Source organism: Dipodomys merriami, unplaced genomic scaffold (assembly GCF_024711535.1).
Source record: "Dipodomys merriami isolate MVZ:Mamm:240054 unplaced genomic scaffold, mDipMer1.0.p SCAF_15, whole genome shotgun sequence".
NCBI lineage: Eukaryota > Metazoa > Chordata > Mammalia > Rodentia > Heteromyidae > Dipodomys > Dipodomys merriami.
Genome location: NW_027202826.1, coordinates 3,872,834 through 3,889,447, shown reverse-complemented (window position 1 = coordinate 3,889,447; position 16,614 = coordinate 3,872,834). Strand labels below are relative to the sequence as shown.

Sequence of the window (16,614 nt, the reverse complement as noted above, 5' to 3'; positions counted from 1 at the left end):
GAGTAGCAATTGCGTTTTTCTCTATCTTAGATCTATAAGCTGAAAAATCTATTTTAATTTGAGATTGTCATTTGGGGCGTTATTTTAAGTATTTTATATCATTTACTGATCTTTTATAAGGTGAGCAATATGGAACAAAATTCAACAAGGATCCAGGTCTTCTCCAAAAAAGCCTAAAAAACCTACATATTAAAACCTCTATAAACAAGGTTGACACAGATCAAGATGCACAGTGTTCATAAATGACTTGGTTAAATGGCACTACTTAAAGATAATACAAATTAAATTAAAAAAATAAAATCACCCCCTCCCCGACCTCTAAACAAGTCTTAGTATAATGGGGGCCCCTTGTTCTTTTGCCCATTAGGTTAAAGTTAGTGGCTGTAACAAACAAACCCCGGAATTCTAGCTGTAGGCAACTACAACTTTGCTTCTTAAACCTAAGAGTTCATTGTTGGAGTCCCTGGATTGTCTTTACTCGTGCTGACATGCGGTGGAGATTCCTTCCACAGCATGACTTCTTCACATCAAGGGAGGAATGACAGCAGTCCACCCTCCAAACACCTTGGCCTCTGTTGTCAAGATGAGTCACGTTCCCCTCCTAGGTGGGAGACTCCAGGAAATGTGCTCTCTTTCCAGGTAGCTGCTTCTCAGGAATAACTTACACTTTAGAAACAGAAACATAAATGATTGGTAGGAAGTTCTAGTTGTCACATTCATAAATCTGCATCTCAGAAACACTGTTTTAAAAAGCAGTTCACTAAGATGTCACCTTGTCTTCCTGTACTTTAGAATAAATCCTAAGATAAACACGAGATTTTTAAGAAAAATATTGGAAAGACCTCATAACAAAATAAGAATTGAACGGTACTGTGAAATTCTATCAATGATTATTAAAATATTTCATCTTATGATTTTTTTGCTAGCAGTTAATTTGAAATCAATATTATCTTTGCCCACTAGAACTTTCCTACAAAGATGTTGGTGTTTATCCATGATAAATATAGATAACTATAATATATATGTAAGGCACAAACTGTACCTTCAGAAAATGAGGAAAAATGAGAGGTAGACAATGCAAACTCTTTGAGATTACATGAAATGAAGCCAAATGAAAATTTATGTTCAAGCTATACTTTACTGAATAATTTTATTTAGTTAGGGATTTATTCTGGAAGTAGCATAAAATAAGGGATAAAGATATTAATATTCATGATTCTGCTTGATTTATAGCCTATGTTTCTGAGTTGTAACTTTCTAGTTTAGTTGATTTTCTATGTGGTGTGGGTAAAATTAAAATTCTTTTAGGCTATTTTTCTATGTGTGCCTTTTTTCTCCTCCTTTATATCTTCCTGTCTATTGCTTTTCAGCCCTGTGCCTTTTAATGTGTGTCTGTTCATTTCTTACATCTCCTTGCAGGTCTCTGTCTTCTCTTTCTGTTTGTGGATTTCACCTGTGGACAATGGAGTAATGGTGAGATTTAGAATAAAAATCGGAGATATTGAAGAGTGCAATATCCCAGGCAAGCCACCAATGTCCTTACCATGGGCCACCGTGTCTCATGTGACAATGTGTATCTTTGCTCTTGGCCCAAGATGGTTAAGGAATAAGAATTGGAACGACGGACCTTTGTGAAAAGGACCTATTCAAAAGCAGGTTTACTGAGTGGCTTCTTCCTCCTGCTGCCATTATTTTTCTTTCAGTGACAATCTACATCTTCTCTTCAATCACTGGCTACGTGTATTCAAGTGTGTCTCTCCTTTGAATGGACAGTTTCCCACTCAGAATAGAATCAAGAGATTTACATGTCACCCTAAATGGCAATGAGAAAAAAAAAACACTGAAAACAACAAACAAAGAAATTGGACTCCAGTCATCCTTAGTTTAACATTTCAAATATGGAGAATGCTATTGCTGAGGTAATTACCAGACTGGGCAGGTCTCTACCCAGAGGTCGCTGGGGAGTTATTATGAGCAAGAGTTAGGAAAAGTAAGCAAAACTGTCTGGAAGGAAAAAAAATGACGTGAATGAAAATTACAGATAGATTTTCTTCGACATCTCTTCATTTATTGTTTTAGGCTGTAGCAAAGGCTGTGGTGATAAAGCACACAGTAATGCAACAGAAAGTAAATTTGTGAATCGAAAAAGAAAAGGAGAGAAGTAAAAGATGTTAGAATTATTTCTAGGTTAGAGCTACAGAAAACCTTTCAAGGTCTCTCCAGAGGCACTATGAAGAAAATGTGAAACACTGATGGAATGTGAGATAAATACTTAGAATCAAAAGTTACTTAATATAGCAATTAATACTTTATGTGGAGATGAATCACAGTTGCATTTCAATTTTACATAAGCAAATTGTCCCCAATGTGTCAAGAGAACGTTCTTAAAATCCTTAAAATGAAATCCCTTATTTTCACTTTTAGTTTTTTGCATCTCACCTTGTAAATGTTGGTTATTTTCTGCCTTTCTTAATCCTTCCTTTTTGCATCTTTTCTTTTTCCTCTAGCACTGAAAACATGTTTAAATGCTAATACCTTTTTTCTTTTTGTAGTAGAAAAGCAAAGCATCAGCTCCTCTTAGAAGCTTCCAGAAAGTATAAGAGTAGGTTCTCACAGAACTTCTTGCCATCACACCAATTACACGGCAGGATGATGACTGGAGATGCTCAGGGGTCAGTGGCCCTTAGGTATCTCTGATAAAGGGATTTCATGACTGGTTGGAGATTTTGTACAGGTCACAAAACAAAACCAGAATACCCCAGACTTTAAGTGATTAGTGTATTCCGGAATATCCCAAATTCCACTAAGTCTCAAGTCTTCTTGGCCATCTGGAGAATCAAGCTGGGCGTTCGCATTCTGTGTGACAGCAATAGTCACTTCTGCTGACACCAGCGGTGAACACAGGCCTTTCCAAAACGCTTGTGTAGATGTGCAAAGTACATTGAAAAATTACATCCTATACTATTTTGTGACTGCTGGGTACATAAAAAATATAGTTGGCTTGAAACATGTCAGTGGTCTGATATTGAGTCATTTGAATGAAATGAGATGCTTTTTGTCAGCGTCCCTGGGATCCTGCAGGCTGTATAATGACGGATTATAAAAGTAGGCTGGATAAGCCCGAATCTCATGGAAGGTTCTGGGTTCAGGTTTCAGCTTTTTTCCCTTACTACTTTTATGACTGGTCATATCAGTAAGCCTCTGTGAGAACTGTTTCGTTGTGTTTGTCACCTGCTGTTTCCAGGGGCCATTTTGTTTGGGATTCGTTCATACTCACTTTCCTTCTACAAAGACTTGACATGGGGGCCATGTATTTGCAGCTGAAATGTATTTTCAGTGCTTTGTAGATTTTATAAAGAAAAGCCAGTGCCTGTCGCTAGAGAAGCCATTCTGGAAGGGGTTGCCTTCAGAATGGAAATGCTTCTATGGAGATAGTTCAGGAACTTTCAGGAACAGTCTCACACACACCGTTGTGCATCCCTGTATCACACAGATGCCTAGTTACAGATGACTGTTCAAAGCCAACCTGTGAGAAAAACAACCAGAAATGGATGGAGGACAGTTAGCAGTTAATAAAAATACCAAATTCGTACGCTTACCCCCTGCTCACCGGAAGAATGTATGTAATCACGTAAAATTCTGATAGCTGGGGTCACTTCTCTCCATACCCTTGTGTTTTGTTTATCCCAGCCAACGTGTTCAGGCGTGTCAGAAAGTGTGGAACTCATGGGCGTGGCTATTTTCTTTCAGCATAATGACCACGCAGTAACTCAGAGGTTTTGATTGATTCCTTGATTGATTCCCTGCCATTTGCTTTCGTCATGAGTTAGCCTGGGTGCTTGTCTGCTTGCTGAATCTACAGTCCCCAGCAGGCTGGCTCAGGTACCGCCTAATAGCTTCTATCAGCTCTGTGGGCGTCTCCAAGGCTCTGTGATTGCCACGGGGAGTTAGTTCACTGGGTGGTGCCTTCCCTGAACAAGTCAGCAGCCCTCTTCTGTAAGTGAGGCTGTTTATGCCAAGGCCGCCTGAGAACTTCCCCATGTCCGCCCTTTCCTCGGTGTGAATGGAACAGGAGGACCAGTGCCAGGCCTTTGGTGCCACGCCCTCCCCTGCTCACGTGGCTGCACTTGCTCGGTGTGTAATCAGAGGGGAACCCTAGCTAGCTTTTGCATGGCGCCACATTCAGACCTCAGCTTGTGCTCTCTAACCTGCGATTGTCCCTCTCAATGTCTTATCTCATGCGGTTAACTCTTAATGCATTCCAGCGTGCTTATATTTCTGTCTCTTCTATAAAACATGCCTGGGAAAATTTATCCTGTGGACCAGTTTCCTTTTCAGGAACAAGAACCTATTTTGAAAATATTGTCTTGTCATTAACAATTCATATTTTACAGAAACACGATAAAAATCTTAGCTTTAAGTCCTTTTTTACTTTTTCACAGTAAGAAAATTGTAAATCCATGAGAAACAATGTTGCCAAGAGCTTTCCAATATATTTTATAGCCAATAACTATAATTTTCCTGGAAATGAAGAGTGTAGACGCTACCTCACAGGGGAGAGACGGAGCTTGGCTGGTGGAAGCGTACCGATTTGAAAGTAGAATCTACATGTTATCTTTATTATATCCAAGTACTGGTATGAAGGCGTTACCATTCAACAAGTCAGTTTATGAATACATTGCTTCTTGGTCTATGTGACCCGATCCCCACTCCTCCCTACCCCTCCCCTTATAAGGTTTTCCTAACTCCTAGGATATGCCTGAGCATTGTAACTGCTGAATTCTGGCTTTCTGTGTGCCAGTTGTATATCTGAACCGTTATGTAATCTCTCACTACCTGCATTTCTTCCTCAACCGAAGGTAATGTGTCTAATAGAATGTCAGTCGGAGGGCAGCTGGTGACAGGGGCACGCTGTGTTTTGGTTATTGACAACCTAAGGAAGAAAGGAAGCCAATCCGGAGGCTGGATTTTTCTAGCATCTAGTTCAGAAAGCCACCCTCAGGGAGGCCGAAGCGTGTAGGTGGGGACCAGGCAGAGAGCCCTCGAGGCTCAGTGCTACGTTGGGGGGTAGGGAGGGGACAGTCCTAGGTTGCAGACATATTTCTCCTTCTGTTGCTCAGCATTCTGGAGATGTTAGATCACCTCACTGCATGTAGCAATGGCTCTGAGCTTTTTAGTAATGACCTGATCATATGCCTGCAGGGACCAGAGACTTCCTTCTCCTCTCCCCCTCTTGTCTGTCTTCTCTACAGAACCTCTTATTCCCCATTGGGAACATCATCAAAGCCTAAAGAATCCAAGTTGAAAATAACGCAGTGGGGGCTTGTGCTGTGTGTGCACCCTGTCCTTCAGCTTTGCCTTCTAACCCTGTCTGCATTCACTTGGATCTGCTTGGGTTCTTTCCCCCAGAAGAACAGAAGTCATCCCCCATGCACGCTGCGCATGTCCGTCCCTCGCGTTTCCCAGGTACCTGTCAATCAACGCTAGCACAGTCTGTCACGGGGTTAGCAAGAAATTCCCCAGGACCCCCTTCTTATTGGAGAATCAGGGAACAGCTGCTCCTGCTGTGTTTGGAGGCCAGGGCCGGGATTTAGAGGTCACGGCGCTTCCCCGTCAAGGCTAGAGACCTTGGGGTTGAGGGAAAGCACCAGGCTCAGAGCAGCATGTATGAATTGTTGAATTAATGAATGCCAGTGGCCGACTGGCTGGTGTGTGTGTTCTTAGCTGGGGATAGTGCTGTTCCGCAGCGGGTAGTCTGTTCCACATAGTGTGTCAGACACGCCCTGCTTGCATGTGAGGAGACTGAGCCTTTGCCCTCTTGCTCCCTCCTGCCCGGGCCGGCTGAGAAGTGAGCAGCCCGTGTGCAGGGGGTGGAAGGGTTAAGCTGCCTGAACAGAGCGGAGTCACCAGAGGCCATGATGAGAAGCGAGCGTGCGGATGACATGGGATTGCACGGTTAGGGTGCGTAGCTCCCTGGCTTTCTCGGTACAGTAGAAGTAGACATCTCACGGCCTGGGCGTGAGTCCCTCTCCAAGTCACCCGGTGTCGGCACCATCGGGTCCCTTGGTGGCCTGACCTGTGCTGCTGCGTCTGAGAGAACCACGACCTGGAGCAGGGTGGCCGAGGCCTCGTGGGGTGCCTCGTGGACGGATCTCGCTTCCCGCTCCTTATCCCACCTGTCCTCGTATGTTGGAAACACGGCTGCTGCTTTCCCTGGAACACAAGGAGGAGGATGCTCGGCCGGGCGTGGGGCGCAGCAGGGGCCAGGACTGACCGAGGGCCCTCCTGTGTGACAGAGGCGTGGCTGGGCCTGCAGTGCTCACGCGGATGAGCGGGAGCTGTGTCTCGGAACCCGGGCTGCCCAGCCCAGGCAACTAACACTCGGTTCCGCTGTGCCTTTCAGAACCATCCCCCTGGCCATCTGCATCTCCATGGGCATTGTCACCGTGGGCTACGTGCTCACCAACGTGGCCTACTTCACCACGCTCAGCCCCGAGGACCTGCTGCTCTCCAAGGCCGTGGCCGTGGTAAGGCCCTGTCGGAAACAGAGCACAACAGCACGCAGCTGAATTTAGCTTAGTGACTCGGCACCATTTCCTGGTAGTTTCCTTCAGGAGAAAGTGTTTTGAAATTCAGTAATCTTTTCTTGAACCGAATGATAATGAATATTTAAATAAAAACACCTCTAGAGCACCCCTTTGCATATTCCATGGAACCGACATGGCTAAAATGCTGTGTGGTTTCTCTTGAAGTTTTCTGTAAAACCTTCTCTCTTCCCCCTGCTTGGAGCATCCATCAGGGCTGTAGAGTGAAGGCGTTGCTGGTTCTTTCCCAACATGTCTGGAAGACAGGTGGAACTGCGTGGAAATGAACATAGTTGTTTTGGAATGCAAATTTTAGTTCACTCAGTAGTCTTCCTGCCTTGCAGACCTTTCTAATGCTGAGTTACAATCCTTCTCCAAAGTATCCTATAAGAACTTTCAGGTTAAATATGATTATACATTTTTTTCCTAATATATCCTTGGAATTCTCGCCTTGGGATAGTAATAAATCTGGGAAATACTAGGTAATTAAAAGTGAGACAGATGTTGCTGCTGGAATGCTTCTCAGAATATTAAAAATGCAAATGCACATTTCTACCTCCCTAAGAAGCGGATTCACCTCATCCCTCCAACATTTCTCAAAATTTAGGTGACCCGAGGGCCATCTTGGTCCCCAGAGGTCGTGTGAGAGAGGATTATTTCTTCTGACACAGACTTTTATGTTGCTGCCGAATTTAGCGTAGGAGAGAGGATGTACTCCTCAACTCCCAACAACGAGGGTTTGAAGAATTGAAAATTTAGTGACCTCCCCATTAGCGAGTGCCAGTTCCTTTGACAACAGTGTTGCTCCTATCAGCAGCATCCACAGGGAGTAAATGAGGTCATTTTGTATGAACCTGGGTCTGAATTCACTGCACTGAAAAAGACAGTGATCCATCCCCGTTCCTCCTCTCAGACAGGCAGGAGGCCCGACATCACCCCGGCCTCACCCCTCCCTTGTCAAGGGGCAGGACTGACTTTGGGGGCACAATGGGGCCCACTATCTGCAGAGCACCAGCTGCACCATGGGCAATTTAATAAAAAAAATTCCCCTATATTTTTGAGGGGAGTGGGAAATGTATCCTTTATGGGAACTATTCAGTGTCATGCATGGCATATTAGGAAATGTTAGTATTTTGTTCTTGCTTCCTTTTGTGGCTGGCTGAGTCTGCATTTATGTTTCTGACTTTTTGTTACTGAAAATCAGGGAAGGAAGCCCCCAGGGGCAGGGCTGGCAAGTGATTCCCTACACAGTAGGTTAGCCAGTGTAATTTTTCTGGGGGGGGAAAAAACCCTTTTGTTTTTTTCTTTATATGATATAAATAATCAAGTCGTCTGGGTGTTTTAGTTGCCATCCAGCAGCTGTATGGGTGATTAAATAATACGTCTCAGTGGATAGCCTGACTTTGCTCTAAAAAATGTGGCTTTCCAAATGGAAGAGAAGGTTTTGTCTAGAAGAATTTCTGTCTCCTACAGGAGAACCTTCTTGAAGGGAGCTTTTTTCTATGATCAGAGTCAGTGAGGACACACAGCACAGCGGCCGCACATTCAGGAAGGGTCCAGGCCGGGGCGGGGGGCGGAGGGGGCGAGCCTTGCAGAGACCTTAGCCCAGCATCTGCACTGGTGCTGCTTCCTCTTACGCTGTGGATGGAGGCTGACCCTAGCCACAAAGAAGGATTCTAAAACACACACGTTTGGCCAGCCTGATAGAAAGTCACGCAGCGAGTTTAGCTAAAATGGTTTCATATGTATGCATATATATATATATATATATATATATATATTCATTTTTGGGAAAGGCATGAATTCACATGGTCTTTTCTTTCCCTAGACCTTTTCGGAGCGGTTGCTGGGGAATTTCTCATTAGCAGTGCCCATCTTTGTTGCCCTCTCCTGCTTCGGTTCCATGAACGGCGGTGTGTTTGCTGTCTCCAGGTGAGCGAGTTCACCTATTTCCAGAAACACATTTCAGTGTTTGAGATTGGATGTGATAAGGATAACTTTAAAAAGAAAAGCAAGCCAGCCTCACACCTGTTGTTTTTAAAGGGACATGCAGGTTTGCGGTGGGTGCATGTTGGATTCTGACCAGGAGAGGGCGCTGCCTGTCTATACATAGCCTACACTGAGGACATGGCCTTGCAGAAAAATAGCGTGTCTACAGTCTAACACCAGCATTTTATTTCTGGCAATAAGATCTTTTATTTTACAAGAGTGAAGTAAGAGAATACCATCCCATGTTGCTTTTGCATGATGCAAGAGTCTTTTTTGTTTCAATCAGATAGTTTTGTTTTAATCAGATAGTTAATGAATATTGGGCATGTGTGTGTGTATGTGTGTGTGTGTGTGTGTGTGTGTGTGTGTGTGTGTGTGTGTGTATGTGTGTGTGTATGCGTGTCCATGTTGGACTGGGTTAGCAATACTTTAAGGTCCAGAAATAAATTCACCACCAGCTATTCACGTGTAAGAAGTGCCGTGCTTACTTAAACCCTGATGTTTCTCTTCAAGAGAAAAGATGTTCTCAGATTTTTGTCTATCTCGAAGGCAGCCTTCTGTGTAATGTTCTCTACTGCATCTGGAAAATGCAACCCAATTAATCAGCTCAGAAATGCCGAGCTGTTTGAAGTGAAAACGATGCACATTTTCCTCTGGGAACTCCGGGTTTTCCCTGTGAAATGTCACCCTCCACGCCACCTCTGTGTCTCTCCCACCAGGCTGTTCTATGTGGCGTCGCGAGAGGGTCACCTTCCTGAGATCCTCTCCATGATTCACATCCGGAAGCACACGCCTCTGCCAGCCGTGATCATCCTGGTAATGCACGTGAAGGGGGTGACCTCTGGAAACCTGCATGAGCCAGAGGCCTGCAGCAGAGCACGCGGCCTTCCTGTTCCCTGTGGCCTGGCCCTGCGTGCCAGCCGCGTCCCGTCCCGTCCCCCAGGCAGGATTTCTGATGTGGAGTTGATACTTGAGGGAAAGAGATGATATCACTTCCCTTCACCCCTGTGGGAATTTGCAAGGTCTCAGGAGAACAGTGTAGCCCCTCTCATTTTCAGAAATCCCTAAGGAAAGATAGTGTGTAAAATGTTCCCACTTCATACTGAAAGTACAGCTCAAAGCCACTGTCCCCAAACACCCAAATACCGATGATTAGCTTTTAATTATTTTATTATTATTATTATTATTATTATTATTATTATTATTATTATTATTATTGTGTGTGTGTGTGGTTTTTGGTGCTAGGACTAGGGCTTAAATTTAGAGCCTTATGCTCTTGCTTGGCTTTGTGTTCAAAGCTGGTGCTCTGTCGGAGTCTCATTTCCACTTTGGCATTTTGCTGGTTCAGTGAAGAGTCCCGCAGACTTTTTTTTTTTACTTGGACTGGCTTTGAACCACTGTCCTCAGTTCTCAGCCTCCTGAGTAGTTAGGATGACAGATATCAGCCATCAGCACTCAACCACAGTTCCTTTATAATGAAACGCACAGAAAATGATTCCAAGGATAAATGATATCCTAAATAACTGAAGAGTCCAATGATTCTTTGATTAAAGCTAAGATAATTAAGAGCAACTTTACAGGAGAGAAAGACAAGCCCTGAAACACAAATTGAGGTTGTAGAATTCTCTATGCAGGGCATAGTGTTACAAAAGACTATAAAAATGTAGGCTACAAAAGACTATAAAAAGTATAAAAGTACCCATTGGCGATGCTATAGCCATTTTTACCTGTGAGTTTTGTAGCATTCTTCTCCACTGGATTCTGTCGACAGGAGCACCATAGAAATGCGATGAACATTTTCTTCCCCTATGCATTTAATTTGTTTCAGAATGTTTCCTTGGAAAGAAGGTTTGCTGTTTTTTGTTTTGAGGGTCACATGCTCTCTGTGTGGAATCTGGGGGCTGACGTCAATGTGGGAACAGAGTGTGCTGTGCTGTTCCGTGACAGAAGCTTTCCTTTGAAACCAGCTGTCAGTCATTTGTCCTTGGCACTGACCTGCTCTGCTCTCCTCTGAGGCTGAGGGTCACATGTGCCTAGCAGCGGGTGCAGTAAATGTGGAAGAAGCAAAGCACTTCGCTCTTCAAAAGCAACAGATTTAGGACTCACCCTGAATTTGTGTTTCCTGTGTCTGGGTGGCTAGGAGCTCATCAGAAAATCTTTACAGAGTTTGCTCTGAGTCTTGCCGTTGGGCATGCATCTCCATATTTATTATTGGTTATTTGCAAACTGCCTCGGATCTCTGGGTCTTTAACTTTGGAGTGAGTGTCCTGTCTTCCATTTTTTGAAAGCACATCCTCTTCTCTTGAATGCAAACACCAAACACCAACAAAATAATGCCTTCATGGAGAATTCCTCTTGGATAAAGGGTTGTCACATGATGGCTTTCTGCTCGTGTGACGTGTATAAAGAGACTATAAGAACAGAATGTTGAAGCTTGTTGATGTTGAGTTTTGATCATGATGTCATTTTAGCAGTTCAAATAACATTTAGCCCAACCACAACAGTTATAATAATAATAATAATAATAATAATAATAATAATAAATGTGTAGTTGTTTGTCATCTTTAAAGTCATCAAACTTCGATTTTCTCTCTTTTTTTCTCCCTAGCATCCTTTGACAATAATAATGCTGTTTTCTGGAGACCTCTACAGTCTTTTGAATTTCCTCAGTTTTGCCAGGTGGCTTTTTATTGGGCTGGCAGTTGCTGGGTTGATTTATCTTCGATACAAACGCCCAGATATGCATCGTCCTTTCAAGGTAACCTCAGCCGTGTGGATGGCTTACATAAATCTCTCTCTAACGCGCAGTCTTCCCTCTGTCATCTCTCGATGATGGGCGGCTGAGCAGGGGACGGCGCTGTGGTAGAATGCTGAACTATTGCAGGAAGTGCCCTTTGTATTGGATTTATTTTAACTTGGGAAATCATGGTGTCTGGTATTTTTTTTTAATATGATGGACTGAACATTGTATGTCATGTGTTTGAGAAGATGTAGTCTTAATGGGCGATGGTTAGGCTGATTTTTCATGAATGGGCCCAATGATCTCATGTTCAAAGGGTGGAAAACTTCTATCCATCTTCATGTGGAAGATCGGTGGCCAGCCCTGCCACAGAGAGGCAGGTATTTTATTAAAATTCTAAAACAGATGCTGCACTCCCAAATAGGAGCTTCAAGCACTTGTACGTGGTGACTGGCCCGTGGGCCTGTGTCTAAGAGGGAAAGAAAGGGAAAGCCAGAAGGAGAGAGAGCTCGTCGCTTCATAGAGAAAAGACTTTCCCAGAGCCAGCCTTCCCTCCGGGGTGGGCTGAAGGGTGTGCGTGCCACCTCCTGGGGCCTTGGCGGTTCACGGATGGATTTGACCTTACTGTTTCCTCGCTTTTAAGAAATAGCAAAGATAATGTTGTCAGCCACGCTGTCAGAGGTTGCTGCTAATTATATGCATTGCCTGATGCTCGCAGCATCTTTATTAGTGGTTGAATAGGAGTTGGCTGCTTTGCCCCTGTCAGTTGTCATTGTGAAGCTCAACAGAAAATCAATGCGCGCTGAAAGGCCTCGTCATGGAGCGAGCTGCCGGCACTCTCGACTTCACGTCGGAGAGGATTCTAATCATCATTATCAAAAAACCAATCTTTTAAAATCAAAACCACAAATGATAATGGTACTTCACTGGTCAAACAATTCCAAGAGATTGGCTCCAAGGAAATACTCTTTTCTAGCCTTGAGAAAAGATCGAAGCATAAGTAAAAATGCAATTAAAGGAAGTATGTCTCACGTGCTCTCTGGGCCCCATACCAGGGACTTGGAGGCTCAGGTGACTGGTGTCTGGCCGCGTGACGAATGCATGTCACACATCTTGTGCTCACGGTGGCCCACGTCCATGGTGGTACTGATGCCTTTTCTCTGTGCTGTGTTCCAGGTGCCGCTGTTTATCCCCGCTCTGTTCTCCTTCACCTGCCTCTTCATGGTGGTCCTCTCCCTTTATTCTGACCCGTTCAGCACGGGCATCGGCTGTGTGATCACGCTCACCGGCGTGCCTGCCTACTATCTCTTTATTATATGGGACAAGAAGCCCAGGTGGTTTAGAAGAGCCTCAGGTAAGGATGCTCAGCCGTTGGGGCCTGGTGAGGCGTGGGGGAGTGGGGAGTTGGCATGGCTGTGTGGGGCAGGGCGTTCCCCCTCCTCAGGAGGCCCGAGAGGCCAGCAAGTGAAGGACTTTGGGGGCAGCCACCCTGCCCTTCCAGGGTGTTGGCTTTCCTGGCTCTATTCGCTTGCTAGGAGGAGAGCTTTTTGTGTTTAGAGTTTTATCAGCAGTTCTATAAACCATGTGATTGCTCTTCCCAACCCCATAGGAACCTAATTACTTTTCATGGAAGCAGAATGCAGTTTAGCGATTCCCTATCATCACAATAACTTTGAGGAGAGCGAGGGAGATTGGGTGGGGACTTGCGTGGGAGCTGAAAACGTCTGAACTCTCAGGGTTCTATTATTACTCTGAAAGGTGTGGTGAGTCACAGAGGCTCACTGTGTAGCAGCCAAAGCCACCAAGAGAGGAGGCATAGCCCAGTGTAGGGTGAGATTTCTACACGCACGCCCTTACCGAGGCCTTCCGAGAGCTTCCCGAGGTGAAGGCATGCCGTCCTGGCTCAGACCTGGGAGGATTTGCACGGATTTGAGCAGGCAGAGCTGGAACGCAGGCGGGTTTGGTGTTTCAGACAGGCCCCTCTGGGCCCTGCGAGGATGGCTGGGAGAGGGGGCCACTGGGGGTGGAGAGTGCTGGGTTCTGCTGCAGGACTGGTGAGAGCTGAGGCCGATGGGCAGCCGCGTCCGAGAGGACGTGGACCCCACGAGGCGGGGAGACGGCTGGGCTGGAGGGGGTGCTCAGCGGCTCAGCGTGGCTAGAGACGGGACTAGAGACGGCGTCTGAGGCCCCTCTGCGGAAAGCAGGTGGGGTGGGGGGTGCTCCTGGGCCTCTGAGCCACGGGCTGGTCCTTGCTCAGAGCAAATCCAGGTGAGGCGTTCTGTCCCAGCCAGAGCAGCCAGGCCCAGCGTGGAGGCAGAGTTTAGGTTTGAATGTATCGATTAAAAAAAAAATAACCATAGAGTTAAGATCTGAGCACACGCCTGCCGGGGTGCAACGTCGGGCGTGGTTCTTTTTCCTTGCTATGATAAAATGTCTGGTGAGAACGACTTGGGAGGGGAAAGGGTTTCCAGGGGCTTGTGGTCAGCTGGCAGGATTTCTATTGACCCATGGAGCACGTGACAGAGCAAAGCTGCAGCCAGGACGCAGAGAGAGGTGGGGGGAAGGGCAGGGGGAGGGGGGAGAGAGAGGGGAGGGGGAGAGGGAAGGAGGAGGGGGAGAGCAGGGGAGAGGGAGAAGGGGGGAGAGGGAGAAGGGGGGAGAGAGAGATGGGGTACAAGGCATACCCCTGTAAAGGCTAGGGCACAGGACTCAGCCTCCAGGGCCCTTCCCCCAGCAGCCCACCTCCTCCTTCCAGCAGCCATTTAGCTGTGAACTGGAAGCTGTCTGGTGAGGTGGGTTTCCTTGCTTACTTGGGTGCTTGTGAAAATAGAGCAATGGAACTTAAGTCTATCAACGGTAGACAGATGAACAGAGGGGTTCAGGCTGGTGAGTTTGGTGCATGTAGAATACAAGTTTTTCTTTGGTTTATATTTTAATGTACTTAATCCCAGTAAAGTGTTCAGGGAGAGGACTCAAGAGGCACAGTTCATATGGTAAGGTGATTGTCTAGCAAACATAAGGTCCTGAGTTCAAACCCCAGTAGTGCAAAAGAAATAGCATGTCTTAGGAAGATTGCAAGTGAAATTATTAACAAATAGTAAGAATGCTAGCCAAAAGAGAATCTATATCTTTATATATGTGTGTGTTAAATCTATATATGTTGAATATATATATATGTATATATATATAATTTTGAATGTGTCACACACTCGAAATGTGTTACACAAAGTGATTTAAAGCAATCTTGCTACTGCTCTTCATTAGTTTTTAGTGGGCATTTGGTGTCTTTAGACCTTCTTCCAGTATTTCCACCAGGATTTTCCATTCTATACCCTAAAGAAGTGTTACTATGCATGCTGGGTCTTAAAGGCTGACACAGACACACTGACCCTTGAACTATGTATTTGAGCTCTATTTCTTATTAAACCATACTTTCTGTAGAATGCCTTGGGTTAGATTTCTCTGTTGTGGATACCCACTGCGGAGCCTGGTTAGAACAGGAAAAGAAGTTTTGTTCAACAACATTTGCAATTGGGATCACTTGATTCCTCGCTAGGGTTTAGGAGAGGTGAGAGTTCCCGCCATGGAGACCCAGGTCTAGAGACTCTTAAGAGCCCGGAACATGATGAGAACCAAGAGCCTGGAGAGGAAGGAAGGTCTGAGAGCCTCCGAGGGGGAGCAGACGATGGAGCCAGCTCCTTGACCTTTCCCACAGGAAGTGTTTTCCCCCTTTCTGTTCATAGCTAAATCTGAGTCTATTCCCACTGATGTGCGGTGCTCTGTTCCAAGTCTTGATCAGTTCATAACAATAACTTTTATGCTTCATTCCTCCTGGTCTTTCCATGCTTATGTAACTTTGGAGGGTTTTTTGTTTTTTCTGTCTTTCTGTCTTGAACCTCAAGGCCCCTGCACGCACTCAACAGCAGCCATTTGTGAAATGAGCAGAAATGAGACTCTCCCAGAATGGTTATTTAGTTCTCACCAGTGCCATTTGGTCTGACCAGGGAGCGCAGCCATTCTGCTTTACACTGTGATCATCGTAACTCTCTTGATGGCCGCCTTGGAAGGGAGAAGCAAAAAAGAGCAACAATCCTCTGTAATTTCGTTTGATTTTCCTTTTAGGCAGCATTCTTGTAGCATGATAAAGAAAATTCATAATATTTATTGCTACAATAGCAAGTGTGTTCTTAGCCTTTGGCCCAAACAAAGCAGACACCGACGCACAGAGCACCAGCTTCCTACACTGCCACCTTCCCTGCTCCCAGGATGTCTGCTCTGGCCCCCGGAGACAGCCACCAGGGCCCCTTCAGAGATTGAATAGCATTTTGTTTTGTGTGGCAAACGCTGCTAGCTTTTACGTGAGCAGGCTTTTTATTTCTTTACCCTCAAAGAGGTGGGTAGATTAGCTCTCAGGAAATCACACTTCATCAAAATACAGCTTACCTGTGCCATTTCTGTGAAACGAGAGAGTGACCACCCGGCTCCGAGAAGACGGCGACAGGCAGGCAGCTGGTTAGCAATGCCCAGAGCCCAAGTCTGTGGGATTTCCCCAGATCTGATGAGGCTCTCCGGCCACAGGATGCCAGTGTTGGACCATTTCTCGTGGGCTCCCATTTCCAGAGCAAGGAGAAAATGTGCTCTTATGATACAGTTGAGAACATTTTCCCTGCCATCTGTGACACAGCGGTTGGCTCTTCTGGTTTGTTGTTTATATTATTTACTTATTTACAGATACATGAGCTTCTCAGGAAAGGAAGCTACAGTTAGAGGTAGTAAGACCCGGGGACCTAGGCTGGGCTAGCAGCAGCCTTGCTCCACGATTTCCTCTGTTTATTGGCCCACCCCCGTCCCAGCTGAGCCTAAGAGGGGGTGACAGGAAGTGGGTCCCTCACTTGTAGGGAGGGAGTTGGAAGACCAGGGTACTTAAAAGCAAAGCCTTTGCACCAGCAGAATGACTGCAGTCTCTTTTTGTGGACATTAACTTTGAAACACCAGGATCCTCAGACACACGGCCCACAGAATGTCCAGACAGCAGAATCCATGAGACATCCCTCAATGGGGGCTGGCTCAGTTGCAGTCTTTTCTTGAAGAAAGCAATGCAACCTTCTCAATTAATTCAGCCTGACCTTAGGGACCCAGATGACCTGCATTCCAGGCATAAAGTGAGATCATGTATGTGACACTGCTGAAGGAAAAAAAAGTGATGTCTTTTTTTAAAAAAAAACAAATGAATTTCATTGTAACAATTTTGTTTTTCTGCCAGGACTGGGGCTTGAACTCAGGGCCTTGAGCTCTCCCCTG

General features: G+C 45.5%; 1 protein-coding gene across 1 annotated transcript in view; it reads left to right on the top strand.

Annotated features, from left to right (window-relative positions):
- Slc7a11 (solute carrier family 7 member 11) overlaps positions 1 to 16,614 on the top strand; it is a 65,475-nt gene that overhangs the window by 38,622 nt on the left and 10,239 nt on the right. Inside the window, exons 7-11 of the mRNA XM_070022098.1 lie at positions 6,404 to 6,527; positions 8,413 to 8,516; positions 9,293 to 9,389; positions 11,182 to 11,331; positions 12,490 to 12,667. Of these exons, the coding sequence (XP_069878199.1) occupies positions 6,404 to 6,527; positions 8,413 to 8,516; positions 9,293 to 9,389; positions 11,182 to 11,331; positions 12,490 to 12,667 (653 nt within the window). The remainder of the gene's footprint in view (positions 1 to 6,403; positions 6,528 to 8,412; positions 8,517 to 9,292; positions 9,390 to 11,181; positions 11,332 to 12,489; positions 12,668 to 16,614) is intronic.